This window comes from Cavia porcellus, unplaced genomic scaffold, assembly GCF_034190915.1.
Source record: "Cavia porcellus strain 051 isolate PalLab524CR breed Dunkin Hartley unplaced genomic scaffold, mCavPor4.1 scaffold_7, whole genome shotgun sequence".
Lineage (NCBI taxonomy): Eukaryota > Metazoa > Chordata > Mammalia > Rodentia > Caviidae > Cavia > Cavia porcellus.
The window spans coordinates 53,387,921-53,413,135 of record NW_026947490.1 but is presented as its reverse complement, the minus strand read 5'-3'; the positions used below and the strand labels follow the sequence as shown (position 1 = coordinate 53,413,135).

General features: G+C 45.7%; 1 protein-coding gene across 2 annotated transcripts in view; it reads left to right on the top strand.

The window, feature by feature from the left end:
• Fam78b (family with sequence similarity 78 member B) overlaps positions 1 to 22,311 on the top strand; it is a 95,654-nt gene extending 73,343 nt beyond the window's left edge. The window contains exons 2-3 of one of the 2 annotated variants that reach the window (XM_003468674.4): positions 10,114 to 11,042; positions 19,320 to 22,311. In XM_003468674.4, the coding sequence (XP_003468722.1) occupies positions 10,114 to 10,636 (523 nt within the window). In that variant the 3' untranslated portion in view covers positions 10,637 to 11,042; positions 19,320 to 22,311. Of the gene's footprint in view, positions 1 to 10,113; positions 11,047 to 19,319 lie in introns of both variants that reach the window. The other variant, XM_013151221.2, reaches the window with a different exon arrangement.
• Positions 22,312 to 25,215: the final 2,904 nt, after the last annotated feature.

Genomic DNA, 25,215 nt, shown 5'->3' with positions numbered 1-25,215 from the left:
AAAGTGTTTTAGGAAGGCTGCAGAAGAACCAAGGTAGCCAGGGGGCGGTGTGGAAAGGCCAGGGGCTGTTCATACTTGTTCGACCCACGTCAGTGTTTTAACAACTGCTGTGGTCATTGTGCTGTGGGCCAGCTCAGGTCATTTGTAACTGTGATCCTTTCTCAGAGCTTTGGGGCCAGTTAGTATTCAAGAGCACCATGGGAAAGCACGGGAGTTAGAATCAGATCCTGGGTTTACTAGATTCTGCCCTTTAGTATCTGGATGACCTGGATGACCCCACTAGTATGACAGGAAGCAGAACAACACCCACCTCATGACACTGATGTACAGGGTAGGTGTTATGCTGTTTGTGAGAGTGCTTTGTGAGTATGGAGAGTAATAATACATGTAACAAAAGAAAAAAAAACCAGATCTAATAGCTATCAGGGATTCTAGACACACAGATCTCCCACTTCTGCCTGTCTCTAAAATATGTAGGTTCCTGAATACAAAGGCTCAAGCACCCCATTAATACATATGTAAAAATTATAAGTCAAAGCAGCAGAGCTCTGAATCAAATCCTGTTCTGCTACCTAAGCAAACATACCTTTATAACAACCTGCAGGTGTGGTTCAGTGTTACAATTCTTGGCCATCTCAAAGTTCTGTGCCATAGAGGGGCAGGAAGAGCCCACCCTGGCCCCCAGCCCCACCATCGCTCTTCCCCCTGACCCTGTCCTGGGTTGAGAGAAATGTACCATCATCCATCTGCACACTCCATGCAGAAGCCAGACAAACAGCACCCCTCTGGCCTCCCTAGGGCCCAAAGCACAGACATACTCTGGGGAGATAGACTGCAAAAAGGCCATGTGGACCCTAGTGGCCTGTTTAGAGAGGGTTGGGCTGGGAATGCTGAGCACCCACGTAGCCAGAGGGTAGTGCAGGAGAAGGGGCACATCCCCCAGCTCACAGACTCCCTGCCCCAAGTGAGTGAGCATGACTAGGAGATCCCAGAAAGGGTTAAGCTGGAAGACCAGGCCAAGACTCCCCTCACCTGGGTCTAAGGACAGTGCCATCCTGAAACACTCCAGGCCCGAAACTACCAGTGCTGCTTGTGTGGTCTCCCCGTGCTCCTCCCCACACTCCACTGGGGACACTGGTGTCAGTGAAACCCTGCATGTCTGTAAACACCCCACCTCCTAGAATGACGCTGCTTCCCTCTCCACCCACCTCCTCAGTGGCTGTAGGGAGCAAAATGGCCTCCTGTCCAAAAGGCCTGTCTGCCCATCATGGCCACGGGGGCACTGGCCGAGTCTGGATGAAGCCTGGACTTTAACTCAGGGACCATGTATTTAATGAAATGCTTAATGTAGGGAGATTTGGGTGTGATTGAGATTTGCCTCTGTCTTCTAAAACGTGAGATGCAGAAAGCGTGAAGGTTGCAATAATCAGTGTTTTCATTATTTGGCCCATTGGCGAGTCTGTTAGCTAGGAGTTTTGGGTCAGAAGCTGATTGTCCAAAGTGGGAAACAAAAGAAACACTTTGTCACAGTGAGGAGAAGGACTGCAGCGCAGCCAGGGTGTGAGATAACAGCTCTTATTCATGAAGGGTGCTGGGGTTTACCAAGGGTTTGCTCATACACTGTCACTCCGTTTGATCCTTATAGCTCTGAGATGCAGAGGTCCGTCACTCTTCTACCCATGTTACTCATGAGGAACCTAAGGTTGCGGAGAATGACTTGCCTGAGGTCAGCCTGTTTTGGGTTTTGTTTTGTTTTGTAGTACTGAGGATTGAATGCAAGGCCTTCGCACTGAGCTATATCTCCAGCCTCAGTTTTATTTTTTTATTTTGAGGCAGTCTCACTGAGTCACTAAGTTGTTCTGAATGAACTCAAATTTGAGATCCTCCTGCCTCAGCCCTTGGAATGCTGGGATTACAGGGTTATGCCACCCATCCAGCTCATCAGCCTGCTCTCAAGTTGAGGCACACACCGACACCTCCTGAGATCAATTTCTCGCTACTTTGCCACACCAAAGACTTGAAGGAAGGAAGCTGGAGATTAATTAGCATTTCAAAGGCAGTGTCCCCACAAGTGTGGTGCAGAGGCAGAGGCAGGTTGAGGTGAGAGACCCAGTTTTCAACCCAAGCCCTGCCCCTTTGCATCTGTACCACTCTGGACCTTTACTCTGAGCTTCTCCTTGTGTGTGAATGAAGCATAGCAGCTCCTGCCTCACATGATCCCTGTGCAGTGATGGCCCAGGAAGGGATCGGCAGCGGCTGTTAGTTTTCTTCGTTCCCTCACCCTCCCCTCTCTGTAACCCACACATCACACTCTGTACTTACATGCATGCCACACACTGAGTGCTGAGTGCTTCCCAGTTCTTACCTCATTTCATTCTTCCACCAAGAGATCAAGCAAGTGCTGTTAATCAGACCTATTTTATGGGTGGGGGAAAGGGCAGGGGCCTCATGAGTTCACACCGCTAGTAAGAGGCAGCCCTAGGTGGCAGCCCAGGCCATTGGGTTCTGCTTTCGGTTGTGCTCTGGACGGGTGTCTATATCATTGCTCTTCCTCCATTGCCCAGCTATCTGAAAAGCGTTTGCTGAACGCTCACCTTTTCGTTGTGCTCATTCCTTCTTTCTGGCAGTGGTCACCAACGGTGGCATCAGGGACTAGTTTTGTGGAGGACAGTTTTTCCATGGGGTGGGGTTGGAGGGTCTGGTTTCAGCATGATTCAAAGGAAGGGGCAACCAAGATCCCTGGCAGGTATGCAGTTCACAGTAGGGTTCGCGTTCCTATGAGAATCTGAAACTGCAGCTGACCTGACAGGAGGCAGGGCTCGGGCAGCGATCTGAGCAACGCAAAGCAGCTGTAAATACAGAGGAAGCTTCATTCCCTTACCTGCCTCTCCCGTCCCGCTGTCTCACCTGGCTCCTACAGGACAGAAACTTACACAGGTCCATAACCCCAGGATTAGGGGTCCATGCCTTACAGGATGGCCCACACTAGTCTGTCTCTACTGCTGTTTTGATAATTAACAAATCCCACGGCCTTTTTCTTAACCTCAATTTTTCATTTTGTTGTCATCAGCAGTGCTGACTCCCTGAAATTCCTCGGCTTTGGAAACTAGTTCTCCTCTTTCACTGGCTGCTTCTCTGCCTTTCAGACTCTGCTTTGGCCCTAACTGTTGAAAACCCCACAGGACCTCTCTTTCAGCTCAGAGAGCTTGCTCAGCACATTTGTACCGAGTGCTTCCCACCGCTGCATGACCGACATGTGCTCTCCAGCCCTGACTTTCTCCTGAGCTCTCGGCCCAACTTTATAGTAATCTCACATGCATCCCACCTGTCTGATCAACTTCACAGGAGCAGCAGCATCCACCTTGAAATCAAGGTCTCTTCACATCTTTCACTTTGGACCAATTCAGCATTTACTTGTTGGACTAGTAATTTTCATCTCCTCTGTGTGCCAGACCAACCTGGGTATTGGGAATACAGCAGTGAATGGAACATGAAGTTCTTCCCTACTTAGGGGTTATCTCTTGGAAATGAGATGAGGGGACCCAGAACACTAGCAAAGTAAGTGAATTAGATACTACATTAGGAGGTGTATGGAGAGAACTGCAGCAGCATTGGGGGCAAGGAAAGTCAGGCAGAAGGTTTTAAATGTGGTTTCCACCAAAAGCTGCATGAAGGACACGAATGATGGAGGCATAGGAGCAACTGTTTCAGACTTTCAGATCTGAGAGGAGAGTGTTGCAGGAAAAATAAAAAGTAAGTGCGAAGACCCTGTGGTGGGGGTTTATTGGGCGTGGTTAGAGGCCAGAATGGGCAAGATGGAGAAAACAGGAGAGGAAATTGGAAGTAGATCATGTGGGGCCCCAAAGAGTATTTCAGGGACTTCAGCACTTCCTAACTGGTTTAGAAAGCATGGGAACCTTTCAAGCAGGGAAATAACATGATTTTAAATATATTTAACAAGGTCACAGTGGCTGCCATGTTCACATTACAGGACAGCAGAGCCATAACTATTAGCAGGGAGACTACTGCAACAATCCAGGAGAGATGGTTCTAGCTGAGACCAAGGTTGTACTGAGGGAGGTGGTGGGAAAGAGTTGAATTCTAGGTATACACATGATTAAAAAAAAAAAACTATAGGGGCCAGGGGTTTAGCTCAGTGGCATAACTGACTGCTTGGTAAATGTGAGATCGTGAGTTCAATCCCCAGTACCACCCCCCAAAAAATAACTGAAAATAAAACTATAGTGAATGTTTAAGTAAAAATTTTTAAATGTGTTATAGGAAAAGATGCATTGCCAGTGACCCCCTCAGAATCTTCCCTCTCACTTTGAACATACTTATCCCATGGTCCTTGCTGCTTCCTACAGCAGTTCTGGAAGTCCTCTTTCACAAGTGTCTGTCATGGCTGCCTCAATGGTGTGCATCAAATCAAAGCATTTGTAACAATTTCCGCCAGGTAAATTCATGACAGTGTGTCTCCACTCGCCTTATTGGATCTGGAACCTTGTGCTTTCTGGCTCTTCCCCAAAGTCAAAATGACCATGAAAAACTAAGTATTTTGAGTCAGTTCAGGACATTCAGACACCCAAGCAGTGCAACTAAAGGCACAAAAGAGGACGTCCAGAACTGCGTCAGAAAGCGGAGAGAATGCTGAGATCAGTGTGTTCAAAGCAGAGAGAGAATCTTGAGGGAGATTAATGACAATGTGTCTTTTACTGTTATACCTGGGTTTTTAAATTTAAACACCGTGTTTTGATCACAGCTTGCATTTAATGTGGTCAACAGGATTTACTAATCGGTAATGAGAGAGTGGTCAGGAGTGGCTCCTAAGTTTTTTCCAAGTGGGTAGTTGAGTATATGGATCTGGAACCCAAGGGTGCAATCCAGACTGGAGTTACAAATTTAGAAATTATCAGAGTGTGAATGATACTTAAAACCATGAGACCAGAGGAGATCACTAAGGAAATGTAGAAAAGAATGGAAGAGTGAGCTCTGGACCTTTCAGTGTTGAAGGAGGAAATATGAAGCAGAGCTAGCAAAAGACACTGAGAAGGAGACAGTGAGATGCAGGAGAAACAAGAACAGTATGCCTGCACCGTGTGCCTGAATCCATGGTGTGAGCAGAGGCTGCAAAGACAAAGACATCTCCATCCTCGCTCTCCAGATTTGCACCCTGAAACACCATTGGTGGTGGTTCTTGAACTGTGAGAATGTTAGGGAAAGCAGTGGCACTACAACTTTGTTGCTTCTGTGAATAATTTTGTAAACACGCATCTATCACACTTAACCGTGCTTGGTTTTTCTGGGTGACTCTTTTCCTATACCTACTATTTTATCTCTAGGCAAATTAGTTGCCAACCCTTAGGGCATCTGTCTTTCTAGTAGCTCTAATATGTGTCATCTCTATCTCCTCTGTCATCAGCCTAGATGAAAGCTTTGTTAAAGGTTACTTGGAGTGTGACAAGTCTAACCATCCTCATTCCCTCATCCCAGTGCTCAAATTCTCCTTTTTCCCTCCCTCACATTCCCAGTGTGTCACTGTGCTTCCCACCTCTGGGATGAAGCCCACGTGCCAAAGCCCCTTTTTAAAGGCACTATGCAAGATGACACCTCTCTGTCCACCAGATTAGTCTCACCCTTCCAAATTTCACTGCAGCCCAAGTGGTCTCCTCTCTGTTTCCTGGAAAGTCCATGTTCGTGCTCGATGCCACACATTGGCCCATGGTGGAACTTCCCACCCCAGGATGCCCGTGACCCGTTTCTCCACAAAGCTTTCCTCCTGCTACAGCCTGTGTGGGTGCCCACGTCTCTGGATTTCTGTATTACTTGGAGTGTGTGCCACTCATTTTTGCATGTAGATATAACATGGAAAGTCACTACAATATATCTATACTCACTGATTCACTCAAGTGTGTGTTTGTTTGTGGCATTGAGCCCAAGACCTTTCTATTGAGCTACATCCCCGACTCTTCATTTGTTTTTATTTCAGGGTAGGGTCTCACTGAGTCATTAAATTGCCCAGGCTAAGCTTGAGTTTACAGTACCCTACTCAGCCTCCCAGAGGCATCTGCAAACACTTGCACCTATTCTGTTATATCTAAATGTGCCCACCCCCACCTCCAGGATAGTTGTCAGTGCAAAGCATAATGCTAGCCTAATAAAAGATTTTAAATGAATAATAGATGTTATTTTTTCTAAGGTGAGCAAATGTATAAAGTGTAAAATGATGATAAACCACTTCCCTCTACACACATTTTACTAAGCTCCAGATATACAGGTATAAAAGTGATTCAAGTGAAATATTTATTTCTTCAATAGAAATTTATTATGGCTTGCTATGTACCAGCAATGTGCTAGGCACTGATTCAAAAATAAGTCACAGTCACAAGAAAACATCCTGTAATGGGGAAGACAGGCATGTAAATGCATAATTATAATTATGCATGGACAGAAAGGCCTCCTAGAAGAGGTGACTCCTGTGGTGGTTGTCAGAGCATGCGTAGTTAGATACATGGTGCAGTGCCACTTCTGTAGGAGGAAGAGCAGTAGGGCAGGGACATTATGTGAGCAAACAGGCAGAGGTGGGTAACCGCATCGGGGTGGGGAGGAGAGGCCACGTCAGGAAGAGCAGGTCTGTCCTGCTCAAGAGCTTGAATGAGATTCTTCTGAAAACTAAGAGTGGGATTTCATTGACCCAGCTACTCCACTTCTAGGTATCTTTCCAAAAGAGGTAAAGCCATCATTTTACAGTGATGTATGCGCACCCTCATTTACAGCAGAAAACTTATAGTAGCTAAATCCTGGAAGCAACATATATGCCCAACAACAGATGAATGTTTAAAGAAAATGTGGGATTTATACACAATGGAGTGCTACTTTGCCATAAAAAATTATAAATGTGCAGGAACCTGGATGCACTATGAAACCATGACGTTAACTAAAATAAATCAGAAATACAAACTTAAGTATTCACTCATTTTCTCTCATGAGAAACCCACAGTATAAATTTAAAAGAGTGAAGCACTAGAACTTGATCCTGTGGGTGACACTGGTGATATCCATTCAGAGAAGCCCTCAGAGTGCTTTCTATAAAGAAAGAATTTGTAAATTGGAATACTTGTGCAGCCCTAGAGATGAATTTGAAAGAATCAGGATTGGCTGCAGGAGACCAGTTTGGACCATGACAGCAGGCAAGGTAAGAGATGCTAAGGGCTTGCATGAAAGCCAGTGAGAGTTGGATGAAGAGGAGATGAGTTTAAACACTATTTATTTGGCAAAGTTCATAGGATGCAGAGATACAACAGCTTTGGGAGATCAGATGAGGGAACTGGAAGAGCCAAAGATGACCATCACTTTTGGCCTGGCAGACAAACACAAAGGCAGAGGTCCTGACTTATAGAAGGGACGGTGACTTCAGGGTGTGCTGTGTGAAATGTGAAGTGACTTCAGCATCACACTCAAAGTGGTCCCATGCTATGGCCATTGAGTGCCTTCTTCCTGGTATCATTCTTTCAGGGACTTCACTGCAAACCATTAGCAAAGTTATTTACTTTATCGGCTACCCACACCATGCTTTTTGTAGGCACAACTTTTCTTGGAAAAAAGAAAAAAGCCACTAAGTGGTACACATTAGTTTCGAATTTTCATTTTAAAAAAATGTGCTTTCTAAGAGAAAACTACTCCCTAGTCACTAAACTTAAATCATAATGAATTTTGACTCTTTCCAAAATCAAGCCAGCCCTTAATGATGTAGACTTTGTGTCCCTGGGGCTGTGGAAAAGAGCATGCCTCAGACTCTAAGGATTTCCAAGACAGTAGCTGCAGAAAGACAGCGGTGTGTAGGCCCCCAGTGTCACAATGCCAAGGACTGCTGTCAGCCTGATGTCTTTGTTCTGATGTGATGGTGAAGGGATGTATTGTATTTCTGTGTTACAAAGAATCATCAAGAAAAAGGTCTCTTCTTTTACTCCTGACACATGCAAAAGGCTGCATCTTTAGTGTATTAGCTCGATTTCTTCTTTCAGGATATTGAGAACAACCTAAATTTTGTTCTTTTTCTACTCCACTGACCTCTAGATGTTGGGCCCAGCTCTGAGCAAGAAGATGGTGGTAAAAATATGAACTGTAATGTCTCTACAGATAAAAATAACTGTAGGGGCCAGCAAGGTAGCCAGTCCCGAAAAGGACAGTGTTGTAAAAGAATAAGAAATGCATCCGCTTGAAGCTAAATTCCCTTAGCCATCTGCCACAGATGCTGGTACTGGGTGTAGAATGGAAGTAGAAGTCCTCGCTGGCCCTGCTGAGAGTGCCTGTCCTCCCCTCACACAAAGGGTCCCAAAGGCCAGCGGGGTGTGGTTAGAACTAAAATAAAAAGGAGGGTTTAGGCACCCCATAAAATAAATGAGGGGCACAATAACTGTACTCTGGTCACATTGCATCTTTTTCCAACCATTAATCCTCATATAATTTATATCAAACCCAAACAACACCTACTGCATTTTGTACTGTAAGAAATGGTAGTCAGGCTACCTGGGAGCTGGCCCTGGCACAGATACACCAGCATGTGTAACAAAACAAACATGGTACACTACAGTTATTCTCAGTAGTTTCATGAAGACAAGAGAGAAGACTCCTGCAGCTGTGAGCTCACCACCTCCGCCCCAGGTGGGCCAGGCCACCACTAGGAATTGTGAGGGCCAAGTGGGAGTGACCATTAGTATCTCCATATGCCCTTGTGGTGGTAAGAGCTGCTGAGTGTCATCGGCATCAACCTGACCGTGCAGCTCCCTTTTAGACAATTTGGACAAAGCCCTGCAGGATCATCCAAGGCTTCCTAGAAGGAAAAACTTATCAAACAAGGCCACCACCTCTTGGCTGATGAATTGAACAGTTTTGTTTCTTTCTCCGACCATTGAATTCTTACGTATTATTACCAAGCATCATAGTAGAAGTAGAAATGTGAAGAGAGCCTCAATTATAGTCAAGTCCAGCCCCTCCTAGCAGCCCTGGGATCAACTCAGGTTGTCCCTGCCACTCCATGTAAGGTTACTTGGGGGGAGGTATTGTGACACAGTGGCCAAACACATAGACTTTGGAGTCAGGCAACTCCCAGCTCCACCTTGTATAATCTATAGAGCCTTTGGTGTGTTCCTTCAGCATCTTTATGTCTCCATCGCCTCATGTGAAAATGAAAATAAAATCATTATATTGTGAAATAGCTTGAACATAAACTGTGATATAGCCTAAAGTACTTAGCTCAGTGACTAGACTAGAGAAGAGCACCCCATAAACGTCAGCCATTGCTGTTATTATATGCAACAGTCTGTGGCAGGCGGACAAAGCATGGGCTGAGAGTGAGGCACATGTCCTCCTCCCTCATTCTGCAGAAGGTTAGGGGAGAACCAGATAGAGCAGGCGGCTGCCCCAAACAGTGAGCTTCCCAAACCGAGCAGTGTGGCTTCCGAAACTAGTGGGAGCGCAGAGTATCCAAAGCCACTTGTGCAGCGTGCAGTGCAGTATTCTCAAGCCAGGTGGCTTCCAGAAATGACGAGCTGCTTTTTGTATTTTCATCTTTCTAAGCACTGAATTTCCTCAAAGCTACTAGAAATTCAACCACTAGAAATTCTGCTACTGTGTTTTTCTTCTAAGAAATTATACCTTTGATTCCATTCACCCTCTTTTTTGCCTGATACTCTTGCTACCAAGCACATCACATTCCAATCACCAGTTCTTCCCCCAAAAAACAAAACTGTACACCTCATACTCCTGCAAGCAAGTGACTTCTGCTGTGGAATGCCTCCAAGCTGCTCATCCCGGTCACCCCGTCTGGTTGGTCCCTCTTTGTTATCTCACAACTGCCTCTGAACTTCCTGCTTCCAATTGGGCCAGTGATGGTTTTATTTAACTTGTTTTGGCATTGCTGCTTTATTTCTGTTTTGATTTGTTCTCATTTAGTCCTGAAACAGCACAACATAGAACTTTGTGGCTCAAATTGCCTTCTGAATTTTCCATTTCACCCAAGTTGTCTGCGTTAGTAAGTGGTGGGTACCTCTTTAACTTGAGCAAAACTCATTCAGCTTCTTCTTTTCTTGTGCATCTCTTCTACTTTGCCAGGTCCAGCTGGGAACTGCCTGACCTGAGGGAAGGAAGAGTAAAAGCCATCAGTGACTCAGATGGGGTGAGCTACCCTTGGTATGGGAACACCACAGAAACTGTGACCCTGGTTGGCCCCACCAACAAGATCTCCAGGTTCTCCGTCAGCATGAATGACAATTTCTACCCTAGCGTGACATGGGCAGTGCCAGTGAGTGACAGCAATGTGCCACTGCTCACAAGAATCAAGAGGGACCAAAGTTTCACTACCTGGCTGGTGGCCATGAACACCACCACGAAAGAGAAGATCATTCTGCAGACCATCAAGTGGAGGATGAGGGTGGACATTGAGGTGGACCCTCTCCAGCTGTTGGGGCAGCGGGCCCGGCTGGTGGGCAGGACTCAGCAGGAGCAGCCCCGGATCCTGAGCCGGATGGAACCCATTCCCCCAAATGCACTAGTGAAGCCCAATGCCAACGATGCCCAAGTCCTCATGTGGAGGCCCAAGCGGGGGCCACCTCTGGTTGTGATTCCTCCTAAGTAGAAGCGGACTGGCCTGACTGTGTGGAGCACATGCCGCTGAGACACGCAGGGAGGTTGCCAGGGGTGGCAGGAGCCAAACTGAGTTTCTGAGCCAAAGCAGACCTCTTGGTTTGCCAGCCTTTGCAGCTGCTTGTGAAGAGTACAGCTGCTCCTTGGGTGGTAGAACCATAATCCTTAGGAAAAGTCCTTTCCTTTTAGGAATAAAGAAATCACTGATTTGACAGACTTGCTGTGATTACCATGCAAGTAGCCATATTTTGCAGCTGACCAGGATGATTCCTTTATTTGAACTATTGACCATTTCTTTCCTGTGAGATGCAGGGGATGGAAATGAAATTAAACAGTGCCTGTGGCGAATGCTGCTTCCCAACCAATTAGAAGTGGGAGTGAAAACATCTACACGAGATGTTCGTAAGACGGTCCTGCTGTCTGACTGGGGGCGGGGGGGCTCTGCTGGGAAAGTGGGTGGAATGAAAGTCGGGTGGTGAAAGAATAGGTGATGGGGAAAGGAAAGAATAAGCTGTCACAAGTTAGTACTTGTGCATTTATTTATTAATTGGTCATCGGCGACACACTGGAGGGAACATGGGAGAAAGCTTTCTGGGAACTGTCCGAGGTGCTGATATAAACTAATATCTCTCTATGGAGACTCTTGCTGGCTCCATCTACCCACCTCTTTCCAGAAAGACTGCATGTTCAAAGTATTTTTAGTCACAGCATTTGGATATATAGTTCCTGAATTCTGCAGTAGCTATTTTTGGGTCCCTCGCCATGTTTTTATTGATAGCCAAATTATGATTTTCTGTTTACAGCTGCTTATTCTGTTCCCATCACCAGCCCTGATTTTACAAAAAAAAAGACCTATAATCCATTTAGGGTTTCAAGAACACTTCAGCAAATAAGAATGGCATTTTCATTCTTTTTTTCTGTTTTTAGTTTCAGAATAATTGGAACACATAAAACATAGACATTCACACACACACACACACACACACACACACACACACACACACACCCCACACACCAGGATGCAGATAGCATAATAACCAGTAGATCTGCCAGCAACCCCTGAATATATATCTTCAGCCTCTGCATACACAATACATGCACTGTATGTCCACATACATTTGTTTTAGCTCTTTTCACAGCTTGAACATTTGTGAAAAAAGTACTTCCGAAAGCTTAACTTTAAAGTTCTTTACTGAAAACCTGAGCTATTTACCTTAAGCAAGCTGATATTGCTGAGATCCAGCCAATAATGGTGATAGGCCAATTTTCTTTTAGTGGATCTAATATAAAATTCTTTAAAAAGTTTCCAGTCTTTACAATGAGAACTTTTCAGCTCTTCCAACGTAAACTACTGTCCCAAAAGAGAGATTTTCCCTTTATTTTTACTAGTACAAATTATAACACACAGTGAAAGAGAGAGAGTTAAATAAAACACAGAGAATTCATTGTTCAAACTCCCCATACAAAAATTATAAAATTCTCACAGTGGCATACATTGAATGAGTGTATGCTACCAGGCTAATTTTAGAAGTGAGAGAGTTGAAATTCAGAGCAAGTACAGTCCCTTGGTTGGCTCCAAAGATCTGTCTTCTTCTGGAGTTCAGAGATAGAGAATGACAAGCAAGCAAGCATGTTTATAACTCTTATTTAAAATGTAGTTTAATATAGTTTCTTTCAGATTCTAGCCCCAAGGGATGCCACTTGTTTATGTAAGAGAGTTAACAGGACCACTCCAAATTACATAGCGTTAACTGCACACCCTAACCATCAGCTCCTCTTTTATAGATTAGCTGCTGATGGCAGGTTATTTATAGCAACACATTAATGACACATCAGTGCCTTGCAAAAGACCTGGAGACATTCCATTTAGGAATAATTCCCTTGTTACATTTGGATTCCTCTGTCCCTCCTGATGTTTCCTTATTTTTGAGAGAGGTATTCCCAGAGAGCTGCAAGGCAGAAAGTATAAATCTGCTCATTGCCTGCATTGATATCAGAAACAGCAGTTTCTCCCACAGTTTGAAGATGCCATCTTTAGAGTTTCTGGGGAGTGGATACTGATCCTAGAATATAACCCATCTCGTCCCACTTTAAGAAAATGTGGTTTTCAAAAATCCAGAATTGTAGTGATAAATAAGAAAAAATGTATGATACAAAATCTTACACAAGTTTTCAATTTTCAAATTTCCCTAGCCTGTTAGAGATGACATAACAGTTACATTTATACATAATGGAACTTTTTCAAAGACATATCTGTATTTATTAAATATATATTTGTACTTAAGCCAGGTGGAGCTTGCTTTAGCTAGACTCATTCCTCCAGAAAAAAATTATACTTTTCTAGAGTTTTTTTTTCATAAATCACCCAAAGGAGCTTTCTGGGAAATTATGTAATTAAAAAATGAGAGGAAAAATAGATGGGAAAGTCTTGCAAAAGCACTGTGTGAATATGCATTAAAATTATTGTCATTGATACTATTGGGAAGTCTACAATTAGATCTCTCAGTTCTGGAACCAGCCTGGCAGAGCAGTTCTATTGCCTCATAGCTGATTATTTTATAGTTACTATTTTCGAAGAAAAAAGGCTTATTTTCTTCCAGTGATCTCTGGATCACTGCTTTTCAGCTGGGTCAGAACATTGTCAAATAACAGACTCTCTAACAAGAGAGCGTTAACCTTGAAATCTCTGTGGGGGTTATTTCCATTTCCCCATCCCCTGCCTTGCCCTGAAAGTGCTTGGGATTCATTCAGTGGCTTATATTTTATAATCGGGCGGTCTCAAGATTAGATCTGTATTCTGTACACATACGTGGGGTCTTGTTTTGAATTCCTGGGCATTGCAGAGCATTTCATTAGATCTTAGATGAGGTCACCTTTGAGATCTGTTAGTCCATGATCTCAAAAGAAATTGAGGCCCTGATAAATTAGATAATTTATTCAGAGTCACATACCTAATCAGCATAAGGCCAGCAGCAGGCCTGAGGTCTCCTAGATCTCGACACAAGGCATTGTCACCTTACCTGGGTCCCAGGGCCTTGCTTTGTCTCCAGCCACAACACCATCATGATTGAACCATTTGCCCTGAGCCAATTAGCCCAAAAAATACAGAAAATTAGATCCAGCCTTTAAAGGGCAAGAGAAACCCCGTGTTACTATTATATCACAAAAATGAATATTTCAGATTTCCTTTTATCTGTGACAGCTGTTTGGGGGTTGAACCCTTAATCTGGGGTCTTTGATGACAGGATTTTGCCTTCCCAAGTCATTGCTGTGGCTCACAGCAAATGGGAAAGTTAGAGGCTGGTCCGTTTCTGCCTCCTGTTCTGTGGAACTTTTTTAGAGTTCCCTCTGCTGGGAATAATATCCTTAAGGTCAAAATCAGGTTGTAAACCAGGGATGGTGGCCTATAATCCCACCAGTCTGGGAGGCTGAGGCAAGAGGATCACGACTTTGAGCCTAATCTGGGCAGTTTAGGACTTAGCAAGACCCTCTCTCAGAATTTAAAGATTAAAAAAGGGCTGGGGATATAGCTCAGTGTGAAGGCCCTGGGTTTGATCTCCAGTACAAAAGGAAAAAAAAAAAAAAAAAGCAGCAGTCCTGAGTAGTATAAAAGAATTATGATTTATAAAACATTTTATATAAGGTTTTCACATGCATTTTCTTACCCCAGCTAATCTTATTAGTAATACTGTGTTCTTATTACTCTCCATTTTACAGAAGAGATTAAATGACATGTCCATAGACACACAAACAAAAAGGTCAAGAGCCAGGATTCAAACCAGGCCCTTTGGCTCCAAATCCCATACTCTTCCCCCGTGGGGTGCTGCTTTTTAATTCTGTCCTGTCTAGGATGCACAGAAGACAAAAGGAGGAGAGAGCAAGTCTCGTTCACTTAGTCACCGGTGCTTGCCTATCTGCCAAGCGGACTTGCTAAAAATAAGAGAATGAACTCTGCTCTGTTGTTCAGAGAGCCTTAGCATCCCCCTGGAGATTAGCCTAGAGAAAGGCCTGTCAGGGGCCACCGTGTGGGTGAGCTGGCTGTCACTCGGCAGCCGCCAGCACAGTACCAGTAATTAGCGGAGTAGAAAATCTGCTCTCCTGGCCTCACGCCACAGGTACAAAACCAAGGAGGAAAGCGTGTATGCCGCAGCTGAGGTCCCGGCCGAGGGAGGCCCTGCCTTTGCCATCACTAAGCACAGCAGGCACAGCCTGTGGGGGGCAAGCAGTGAGAACAATGGCTTTCCCAGCCCAGCTTGGCATATTGAACATTCTTGTTAGAACGGAGGGCACAATTAAACATTGCCGGAGCCAGCTCCCAACTGAGTTGCAAAGAAAGATGTAAACACACACACATGCACACACACACACAAAGACCCACCACACACACACTTTTCAAGCTGAAAAGGAAATTAATCAAAAGCCCAGTGAACGCCTGAACTCTATAATTAAGCCTAAATGATCCTTAGATAGCAAGGAAGCTGAGTGAGCCAGCTCCTTACCCACAGATATTTTTACCTCAGAGTCTTACTGCCGTTAATTTCTTTTGAGATCTTGAGGACATCTGGTTCCATTCCCTGGTAGGACATCTGCCCATGGAAGGCCTTCCAGAGAGTTGCTGGCTCAGTGACCAGAGGACAGCCACAGTTATTGGTCACTGTCGGACACTTTCACAGTGTCTGGGAGATGGGATGACATGGCCTCCCCAACCACTGTGAACCTCCCCCGACAGATTAAGGCACAGTCAAATGGTGCCCAGGTTGTCTACAGCATTACCTAATAGACGACACTGTCACATTGGCAGAGCCACAGGACCTGGAGCTGTTTGCAGAGCAACAGGTCCCTCCTATTTCGCCACCCAAAACCCATCCATCCTGGCCCCAGAGGATGGCGGGTTTGGACATGGCTACCCCAGGCCACCTTGCCGGAGAGGCCTAAACACTGCAGCAGTGAAGGAAAGGTAATCACTGCGCAGCCCTGTAGGAAGAGGCTCAGGAAAGGCCTAACAGGAACACTAAGAGAAAGCAAAGAGAGGAGCCTGGGCCTTAGCCGTGGGCCACACTTGAAATCCCAGCACAGTTTGCTGAGGCTGAGTGGCTAGCAGAACCAGCCAGGAGCAGCTCATTCTTCATGTCACAGGCTCAGGCCAGAGAGAGAGAGAAGAAAAATCCTGGGTACTCAGAGCTTTATGTGGATTTCTGCTGGCCTGACTTCCTGTCATTTGGGCTGGAACCTCATAGTTTGGGAGTGTCATGTGAGTACAGAAAACTGAGGACATGCTTGTAGTCACCCGACACACTCCAGGCTGTCTTACATGCTGTGGGCCTATTTGGTTACACTCCCTTTTCCTAATCCTCCAAGTTTGCCTGCCCTCACTGTCTCTGCACCCCCAATTGTGCCTCTGTCCATCTGGGCTGGAGTGTGGTCCCTTAGAGCACCTGACCAGCCCCTTTCCCCAGCTCTCCAGGCAGCAGGCAGTGTGGCCAAGCAGGAGCCTCTGTTCTCCTTCTGTGCCTAGTGAGCCCAGGAGACGGATGCAGGCTCTTACTTAAAACGGCTGTGTGTTTGGTAGGAAATGCCCAGAGGCAAGAGAGCGGGCCCAGGAATAGAGCAAGGACGGGGTGATGCTAAGGCACGCAGGACCCGGTGCCTCACAGTCCTCACCAGGGGTGGTGACGGTTACAGACAGTGCTGTGAAGTGTTGAAATGGTGGCATCGCTGTAGAGCTAATCTCAAGGAGGAGACAGGAAGCAGGGCAGGATGCTTTCCTGCATGCCAGGCCTAGGACTAGGGCAAGCCAAGCAAAGCAGTGAGGATGCACCATGTGAGAAACATTCGCTCTCAGGGCGACAGAGCCAGCAGCCCAGCATTGCATGCCCCTGTGAGAGCCAGACGCCCAGGTATTTTCCTGGGTGCCTGATTTGCATCCCTACTCTCAACCCTGCTCCACACCTTGCTTCAAAAGAAGAGCAGGGAGAGTATTGGGGGAGCCTTCTAAATCCCTATTCTCACAAGAACTTTATATGGGGGGAGAGGGATCACCATGTGCCACATCTTGGCCCCAGGGAAATAATGCTCACAGGAAGCTGTGGGAGTCACTCATTTCCCTCCTGGGGCTGCACAGTATAGGGGAGTCCAGAACCTTGCAAAGTGCCCTCTTAGTCTTCTCTCTATTCAGAACATCAGTCAATCTGCCTGTAACCGGCCTGGTCCAGTTCCTTTTGAGCCAGTGAGGATGGAAAGGTGACAGGGTGGGACTTCTCTCAAGCACTGTGAGCTCTTGCCAGGAAAGGGACTGGGGAAACCTAGCAGCCACATTAATACACCCAACAGCAGGATGGAAGAGACAGCTGGTTATCCCTCCATCTGCTCGTGTCCTTTGCCCCCACCCTTCAAACCAATTAGAATATTCCACACAGATGTGATCCAATGAAATGTTAATTGGGAAAAATAACAGGAGAGATAATACATGCTCTTTGGGCTGAGAACTATTTCATTAAACTGGGCTTTGAAAGCAAGACAGCCAATTAAATTATTTCCCACTTCGCTCCCTTACATACCAGGGACTGTGGAAAGCTCTTACTTCTAATTAATTAGGAAAGAGAAAAGAAGACTCTGCACATGTATATTGGATGGACAGAAGCTACGCCACCTACCTCTTTGTGTGCATACCTGTGTATGTACTTGAGCATGCACACACACACACACACACACACACACACCAGGGAACTAAGAATCATTGCGCTGTCTGACCTAGAGAATTTAATTGGTCTTCCTAAATAGCAATAAAATACCTGCTTCCATGAACCATTCATGGCCAGACAAAGGATGATGTCTTCTTTGGAGACATTCATTAGCTGAGAAATAGGGCATTTTTTGTGAGAGAATAAATAGCCTTAAACTCAGCTTTGGTTCCCAAAAACTTTTTGCAGCCAAAAATTGATCTTGACTTTTTGTCGTCAGTAGATATTCCCAAGCCAGTTCTGTATACCAAACCCCATGCTCATTGCCATGGTGGTCTCTTACCAAGGGAACTAAGATACGTGAGGCCTGATTTTTGAATTGACTTTATGAAAGTCTCGTGTAGGTCACCTTGGGCACCTCCACTTTTCCATCTGTGAAATGGAAAGAAAGCTCATTGTCGGTGCTATATTTACCTCCTCAAAGTTATGAGGCTTTCAGAAAACACTGACAGTGAGTGCAGAGATTTTTGCCTTTCTTTGGGAAGACTGATAGAATTCAGCCATGCTGTGAAAATATTGTCTAATACATATGAACAATAAGGACTATAATAGCCATATAAAGCCGCTGTCCTGGTGAGGTGATTTTTGCACTTGGTATTATCTGTGAGCAGTAGGTTGACCCTGAGGTTGGCTGAAGGCCTCAGCACGTGTGTCCCCACACCATATCCCCTCCCTCTCCTGTCTCTACCTTACCTGCTATGTGAGATACCACGGGCTGCTGAAGTCCAGCAGTCAGTGCCTCTCACGGGTTTAACCAACCTCATGATTACAGGAAGGGGAACTGGCATTTACTGATATGGAAGAGCTGTCCCAGGGCACAGGGTCCACAGAGAAACATTCTCTAAAATGAGTTTCAGCCTAATTCCTCGTTTGTGTGTCTAATGGAGTTGTCAGCTAGTTTCAGACCTTTGGAGTAATTGGCCATCGACATAAGAATTTGGGATTTTTCTCCCTAAAAATGAAACCATGCGTATAATGTGAAAAAACCAACAGTGTACCTTCATTTGTCGTCATAAAAAATGTGCATTCTAGCAATCCATCCTTGTTACATAAATCTAGTGTGTCAAAATTCCGAAGATAAATAGAAAAATGATCATGAAAAAAAGTGCCCAGTGCTGGCTTCACCTAAGATCAACTCCCTTCGTGCATTAAAAAATACTTGCTAGAGAAGGGCTCAAATGCTGAGATAGACCCGCAGCCTTCCCTTTATTTTTAATTATAAGAATTCAATTTACCCACTTCTGTAGGGTCACGACTATTACATAAAGCAACATATAGAAGTACAAAAAATAGTGGGGCAGCACAATCTTTTTTTTAAAGAAAAGTTGATTGGCAACTCCAGGTTGAACACTGGAGATACCCCCGGAAATAGGTTTCCAGCTGGGGATAGTGGTGCATGTCTTCAGGAGGCTGAGGCAGGAGGATTGCTGCATTCAAGGCCAGCCTGGGATACAAAGTGACTTCAAGGACAACCTGAACTGCATGGGGAAACCCTGTCTCAGAAATAAAAATTAAAAAACACCAAGAAGCAAGTTTCCACACATTTGGCACATGTGCCCGTGACAAGATTACTGGTGAGACTCCACAGCTGTGGTCAGTCAAGTGCCCCAAGACTTCTTTGTGCCTTGCGTCTAAGAAACAAGGCCATGAATAGAGGTGGTATGGATTCCCCACCCATTTCTCTGATGTCTTGCAGATGGGTTGCACATATAAATGACTTAGAATTCTTTACTATTATTTTAATCCTTTTAAAGAACCAGATGAAAGAGACCCTACTTATAGAGAAATGCATATGAAAATACTCAAAATTTGGTAAAAGATTTCAAAGTTATACCCTTGAAGTCTCTTTATGAAGCCCAGATATGAAGGAACAGCATTTCTTTGGTCACTGTCTTAATGCCCGCTCTGTTTACGTGTTTCTGTTTCCACATGCAGGTCTCCTAGTAAGACAAGGCAAAGCCCAGCAAGCAGAACCACATGGCAGAGACTGAGGAGGAAGAAATGCACACTGGCTGGTGGCTCCAGAAGCTGAAGCCCTGAACCGCTGGTTCCCTTTAAATCGAGTGCCATCCTGCCTATCTCCTCGCCACCCTCCCATCCTGTGACCAGTACCTCTTGTCCACCCTACCATATGCCCAGCTGGGCTGGCTGGTTGGCTGGTGGGGAGCTGTGTTGAGGTGGGGCTGTGCCTGCCGTATCTTTTTTGTGTATAGAAAAGATTGGGTTGATCCAGACCTCAAGTCTCTCCCAAGCCCACCAAGTGAAGCTTCCCAAGGACAAAGAGCTGATCAACCTGGACTTCAAATAGCTAACATGGCCCAGCCTCCTGTCCCTCCACTCTGGGGTGGGAAATAGGAGTGTGTGTCTCCTCTCCTCCCATTCCACCTGGACGGCTAGTGTTAATAGTCTTTTGTGCTTTCTCTAAGGTCTCCAATCCTTGGAGAAACAGGGCCAAAGCAGTGCTTTCCCCTACCGTGGCCAGGCTGGGTTCCTTCAGGTGGCCAAGGACAGAGTATGCATCCTCAGGATCGGTGGGGCAAGCAGCGAACTACCCTAAGAAAAAACATTGTGCACTGTTTTATTTATTGATTTGCTTATTTATTTATTGGCATACCTACTGGTTTAATTTATTTATGAAATATGTATTTATTACACAGCAGAAAATCCACTTCCATCTTTGAAGCATCAACCCCAGAATTTGTCTTCTTGGCCCCATAGAGCACAGTGAATGATTCCTCTTTTAAAGATACAGGAAAGAGGGGAAAGCCTCTCCTTTGCCCAAACACTTTCTCCCCAGCCAAGTTTTTCAACCAGAAATGGCATTAGAAACCACCAGCTAGAAGGGCTGGAAAGCCACCACACAAATCAGCACAGGCTTGGGTTACCAAGACCGAAGCTCTGAGTCTTCCCAGCCCACTCCTCTTGTACATGTCCTCCCCTTCACATATTTCCCTGACTTGGCTGGGGCCTGGCCCTCCAACTCCAACCTGAGCATCAGTCCTCATCCCACTTTGGGCCACATGTCTGTCACCAGATGCACATTAGAAACCTCTGAGGAGCTAGAAAGGGTGTCCATGCCTATCTCTCCAAAACAGTTACAGCAGAATTTCCAAGGGTAGAGGTCGGGCATCCATGCTTTGTAAGTTCCCCCGGATAACTCCTTTGTGAAAATAGAGTTAAGAAGTATTTCCAGTGTCTTCTGTCCTTCACCCCTTCACACTACCCAGATCCCATCCTGTCATTGCCAAGCTTCCTCTGGAGTCCTCCCATTCCTCCAGCTGACCTCTCTGGCAGAGCCCTGGAGCCAAATGCTAAGAGTGGGACCTGCTCCCTGGTAGGTAATTTCCAGCTTTTCTAGGAGCAGAAACCTGTTCTCTGCCCAGATTCTATCTCCTCCTGCACCTCCCCCAGTCTTCCAAACTCTGGAAATTGCAAAGGGCACATTGTTGACATTCCTGTTTCAATCCTATCCTGCTCCTAATAGTAAGAACCATGCCAGTCTTTACAATCCAAGGCTTAACCATTTCTGCAGAGCCATCTCAATAAAAAGTCTCCTGGTGACCAAGGAAGTGGTCCCATTGTCCCCAAACCAAGTCCTTTGCCCTAAAATCTGGCAGCAGCCACCCCACATCCAAATTCTAGCTGGCTAAGAAGAGGCGTCTTACCCTTCACATTTATTAGAGGCACACTGCTGAGTGTGAGTAAATGTGAGTGTGTGTGTATGTGTGTATTTAGTGTCCAGCTGTACACTATCCAGAGATGCTGATTGCAACATTTGCCATGAAAGCAATTGAGGATTTTACAGTCACAGGGGACTGGTACTGTGTTTAGAATGGGCTCAAGTAAATCCCATATTCTGTAGTCACACAGAAGGTTGTAATATATAAAGACTGCTGGGCACAGTATACACACACACACAGTGTCTAAAGAAGCCTGTTATGTGAGAAGAGCTCATCTTGCTATCCCTCCTCCCTCTAAGTAATTTCCAGGGGCAAGCATTAGGTTGCACCCCTCATCTGCCCTGCCCCTCCCCATCCTTCATTCATGCCACCAGGCCACCTTTCCTATTACCTTTAGTCAGTATGTCCCGGCCCCAAGTCTCATCTCTCAGGGTCCTGCTCTCTGACAGGTGGCAATTCAGCAGGGGGTGCTAAAGAGTTAGGCGTTAGTTTCCCAGGTGACATTTATGTTTTAAAGGGGCTATAGATAATGCCTTAATCCAGAGGAGAGCTTTGGTGGAAATTCCAGGCACAGAAGAGGGCCTGTAAGGGAGTTTATTTTATCAGAAGGGCATTTCAGAGCACCCACGTCAAAGCCATCTCTCAGATCAGCCCTTCCTAAGCACGTGGGCACAAGCAAGCACACTTAACTAATGCAGGTATTCCGTAATTTTAAGGTACCTCCCCTTACATTGGCCCTATCCTTAAAAATGGGGGAGGAGTTAAATTAATTTAAACCTCATTGAGTAATGTAGCCTATTCCTCACTGAGCACCAGCCATCTGGTCTACCCCACCCTGTTCCACTTCCTCCCGGCTCCTCTTTTCTGCTACTGCAGCATCTGTTAACTTGCTCATGTGTCCGTTCTGCACTCTCCTTCCCTGCTCCTCTGTATGTCCATCCTTCCCTGCTCCCCCTGGAATTGTGCTGTTTGTCAGTGTTGTCGAGGACAGAAGAGCAGGTTAAGCGCATGAGCATGTGTGTATCGCTTTGAAGAAAGAGAAACCAGGTATTCTGCTACAGTTCGGAGAAAAACCCACTGAAGGGGGAGATGAAAGCTGGCTCTGCAGAGTGCCTTAAAATGACTTTACTTAGGAAATTCTGAGTTGTCAGTCTTTGGATGTTACGTGAGCTCAAACGGATGTTGCATTTCACTTCTCTGGGATTAAAAGAAGTTAAATACAGTATGTATTCAACAACAACAACAAAGTATACTTGCTCTTTAATTTGTTCCTTAAATATGTAGTGCCTGATTCTGCACAAAACCTGGGGAATGCCCCAAGCACCCACAAGTTCTGGAACATACAGAGAGCAGGTACAAGAGTCCTGCCCAGCTGAGAAAGCACCGACAATGTGGGCAGAAAGCTGCAACCAGACATGATCCAAAGGCAATTTTACCACAAGGAGGAAGTGTGGAAGCCAGGCACAGTGGCCCACACTTAGAATCCCAGCACTCAGGAGGCTGAAACAGGAAGCACGCTTGATTCCAGCCTAAATTACATAGTTGGTCCCACCGTAGACTGTATAGCAAGATCTTAGAGAGAGAGAGAGAGAGAGAGAGAGAGAGAGATATGAGGCTATCACAACACAGCAAGGGGGGGAGGGATCCTCGCGCTTCTTCTTGATCAGATTGTATTGATTTTAATTCTTTGGGTCTTCTATAACAAAATACCATAAATTAGTGAGGTTATAAACAACAAAAATTTATTTGTCACAATTTTAGAGGCTGGGAGGTCCAAGAACAAGATTCCTGCAAATTCTGTGTAGGCCCACTTCCTGGTGCATGGACGGACTTCTGTGTCCTCATGGGCTAAGAAGGTGGATAGACCCCCCCCCCGGGGGCCTCTTTCCAAAGGCACTAATCTGAACTGCAAGAACTCCTCTTTCACCATCCAATCATCATTTCTCAAGGCCTCACTCTCAAGTGCACAGGATTGGGAGGTAGAGGCACAAACATTAGAATGTACCCTAGTCTCTGATTAGATGGTGTTAAATTGGAAGAGGACCTCCTAAAAATGCAGAGTGGATCTTGCCCTCCCATCCCTCCCTGCCAGCACTGTCCTGCAGCATTCATAACCAGTGTCCACTCTGCTTTTGCTAATGCTTTTCTCTCAAGACACTGACCATGGAGATCCCACCCATACAGGTTATTTTGAAAAGTCTGAATTCCTGAATACAATTGGATTTTTAGGCTTCTCTCTCAATCTCTGTCTCTCTGCCTCTGTCTCTGTCTCTGTCTCTCTCTGTCTCTCTGTCTCTGTCTCTGTCTCTCTCTCTCTCTCTCTCTCTCTCTCTCTCTGTCTCTGTCTCTCTCTAAGGGTCAGACTCATCTAGGAAGGGGTGGGAGGGTGTCCTGATGAGCACTTGAATTCTGAGAACTCGCTGGGGTGGGGATACAGCCACAACTCTGTGGGCTCCAGCTGTCAGCATCTGCACCCTCCTGCCTCTCCCCACTGCATACTCCCTGACCCAGCCCTGCCTCTGTGGATGCCAGAGCTGAGCTGCTAAGTGCTGGGTGTTATTCAGCTAACAGCTGCTCGCTCTACTGCACTTTTTATTCAAATCTATCATAGCTATTTTTCACAAGAGTTGTGACCTTTCTGTGAGGTCAGCAGTTTTAAGAGCTGAGAGTCACTAATTCATTCTCTCTCTCTGTCTCTGTCTCTCTCTGTCTCTGTCTCTCTCTCTCTCTGTCTCTGTCTCTGTGTCTCTCTCTCTCTGTCTTAAAAGACAGAGAGATGTAAACATCACAACAGAGTAAAGACACCCAGATACAGAGATAAACTAGTTTCCACTTCTAAAAAATATTCTTAAGAACCTCCGCTGTCATGCACTTCATGGAGTGCAGGGGGGAGGGTACTTGTTAACCAGATACATTTATCACCTAAGATCCCCTGCCCTGTGTGTGCTCAACTCTGCAGGAAGCAGCTCCACTGACACAGTTCAGAAAAGGGATCCTGCTCCTTTCCCATCAGAAACTGGACTGAGGTGCACTCAGGACACTCGCGTTGATTCCTTTGTTGGCTCACTTTAAGGAAAAAGCAGTGCCTTGGCTGAAGGGCTGGACTGCAGGACCTCCCTGCGCCCTGCTCAGCTCTAAGGCAGGAATGAGGGGCGGGGAGCGCGATGGGAGTTGAGGCGCACCCCACATATGAGTGGCATTTCTCACTTAAAGAAATCTGTAAAGTTGCATGTTAAACTCTGTAGTGGTTTGGGAAAAGGAACAAAAATGTGTCCGATTTTTTTTAAAAAATCAAGCTATTACACATTTCAAGAAGATACTTGAGGCTTGATAGTAGAGTATTCAAACATAGCTCTGTATTTGTTATTTATGTGAAGAAATAATATGGCCAGCATGGTCAACTTGGGCTACAAATATGATTGCATTTATTTTCCAAATGAATTATTTGATCCCTGTGAGTCTCTGTTTACAGAAAGCACAGTTATCCCTTCTTGAAAGTTCCTGGGCCAACCCATCCCCAATTTCACAAAGACTCTGTGTCCCCAACGCTCATCCAGTGAACCAAAACACCAAGCAGAGCCCAGGAATGGAGCACACCTGTAATATTAGCTGCTCAGGAAGCTGACTCGGGAGAAGTACAAGTTCAAGCCCAGGCTGGACAAATCTGTGAGACTGTCTCAAAATAGAGTTTTGAAACGGACAGGTGATGTAGCTCAGTGGTACAGTGTCCCTGAGTTAGATTCTTAGTATTGAAGAAAAAGGAGGGGAAAAAAAGAAACAAGCAGAAAAACAAGGTCATGCCCATTGCCTGAGGGTCTAAGAGGGTGGTTTACTGTAGCCAGGATGTCCAGGACAGGAGCTGCCCCCCAGGCCCAGTGTTGGGCCCAGTGCTGTGCCCACTACTCCCAGAGTACAGCAATGCCAGGATTCAATCACAACAGGCCAACACCTAAGCCCTCTCTCACCATGCAGTAACTGCCACTCTTCCTGGGCTCTGAGCCCCTGGCTGTGCCCCTTGGCCACCCCAAGGGGCGGCCCAACCTTACACCTGGGAGGAGTGGAGCTCCCACTGTCCACCTCACATCAATTCCACATTCTTTCCACATGTTAAGGGATTTCTTCACTTTCCAAGTGTCCTCTTTTCCTTGGAG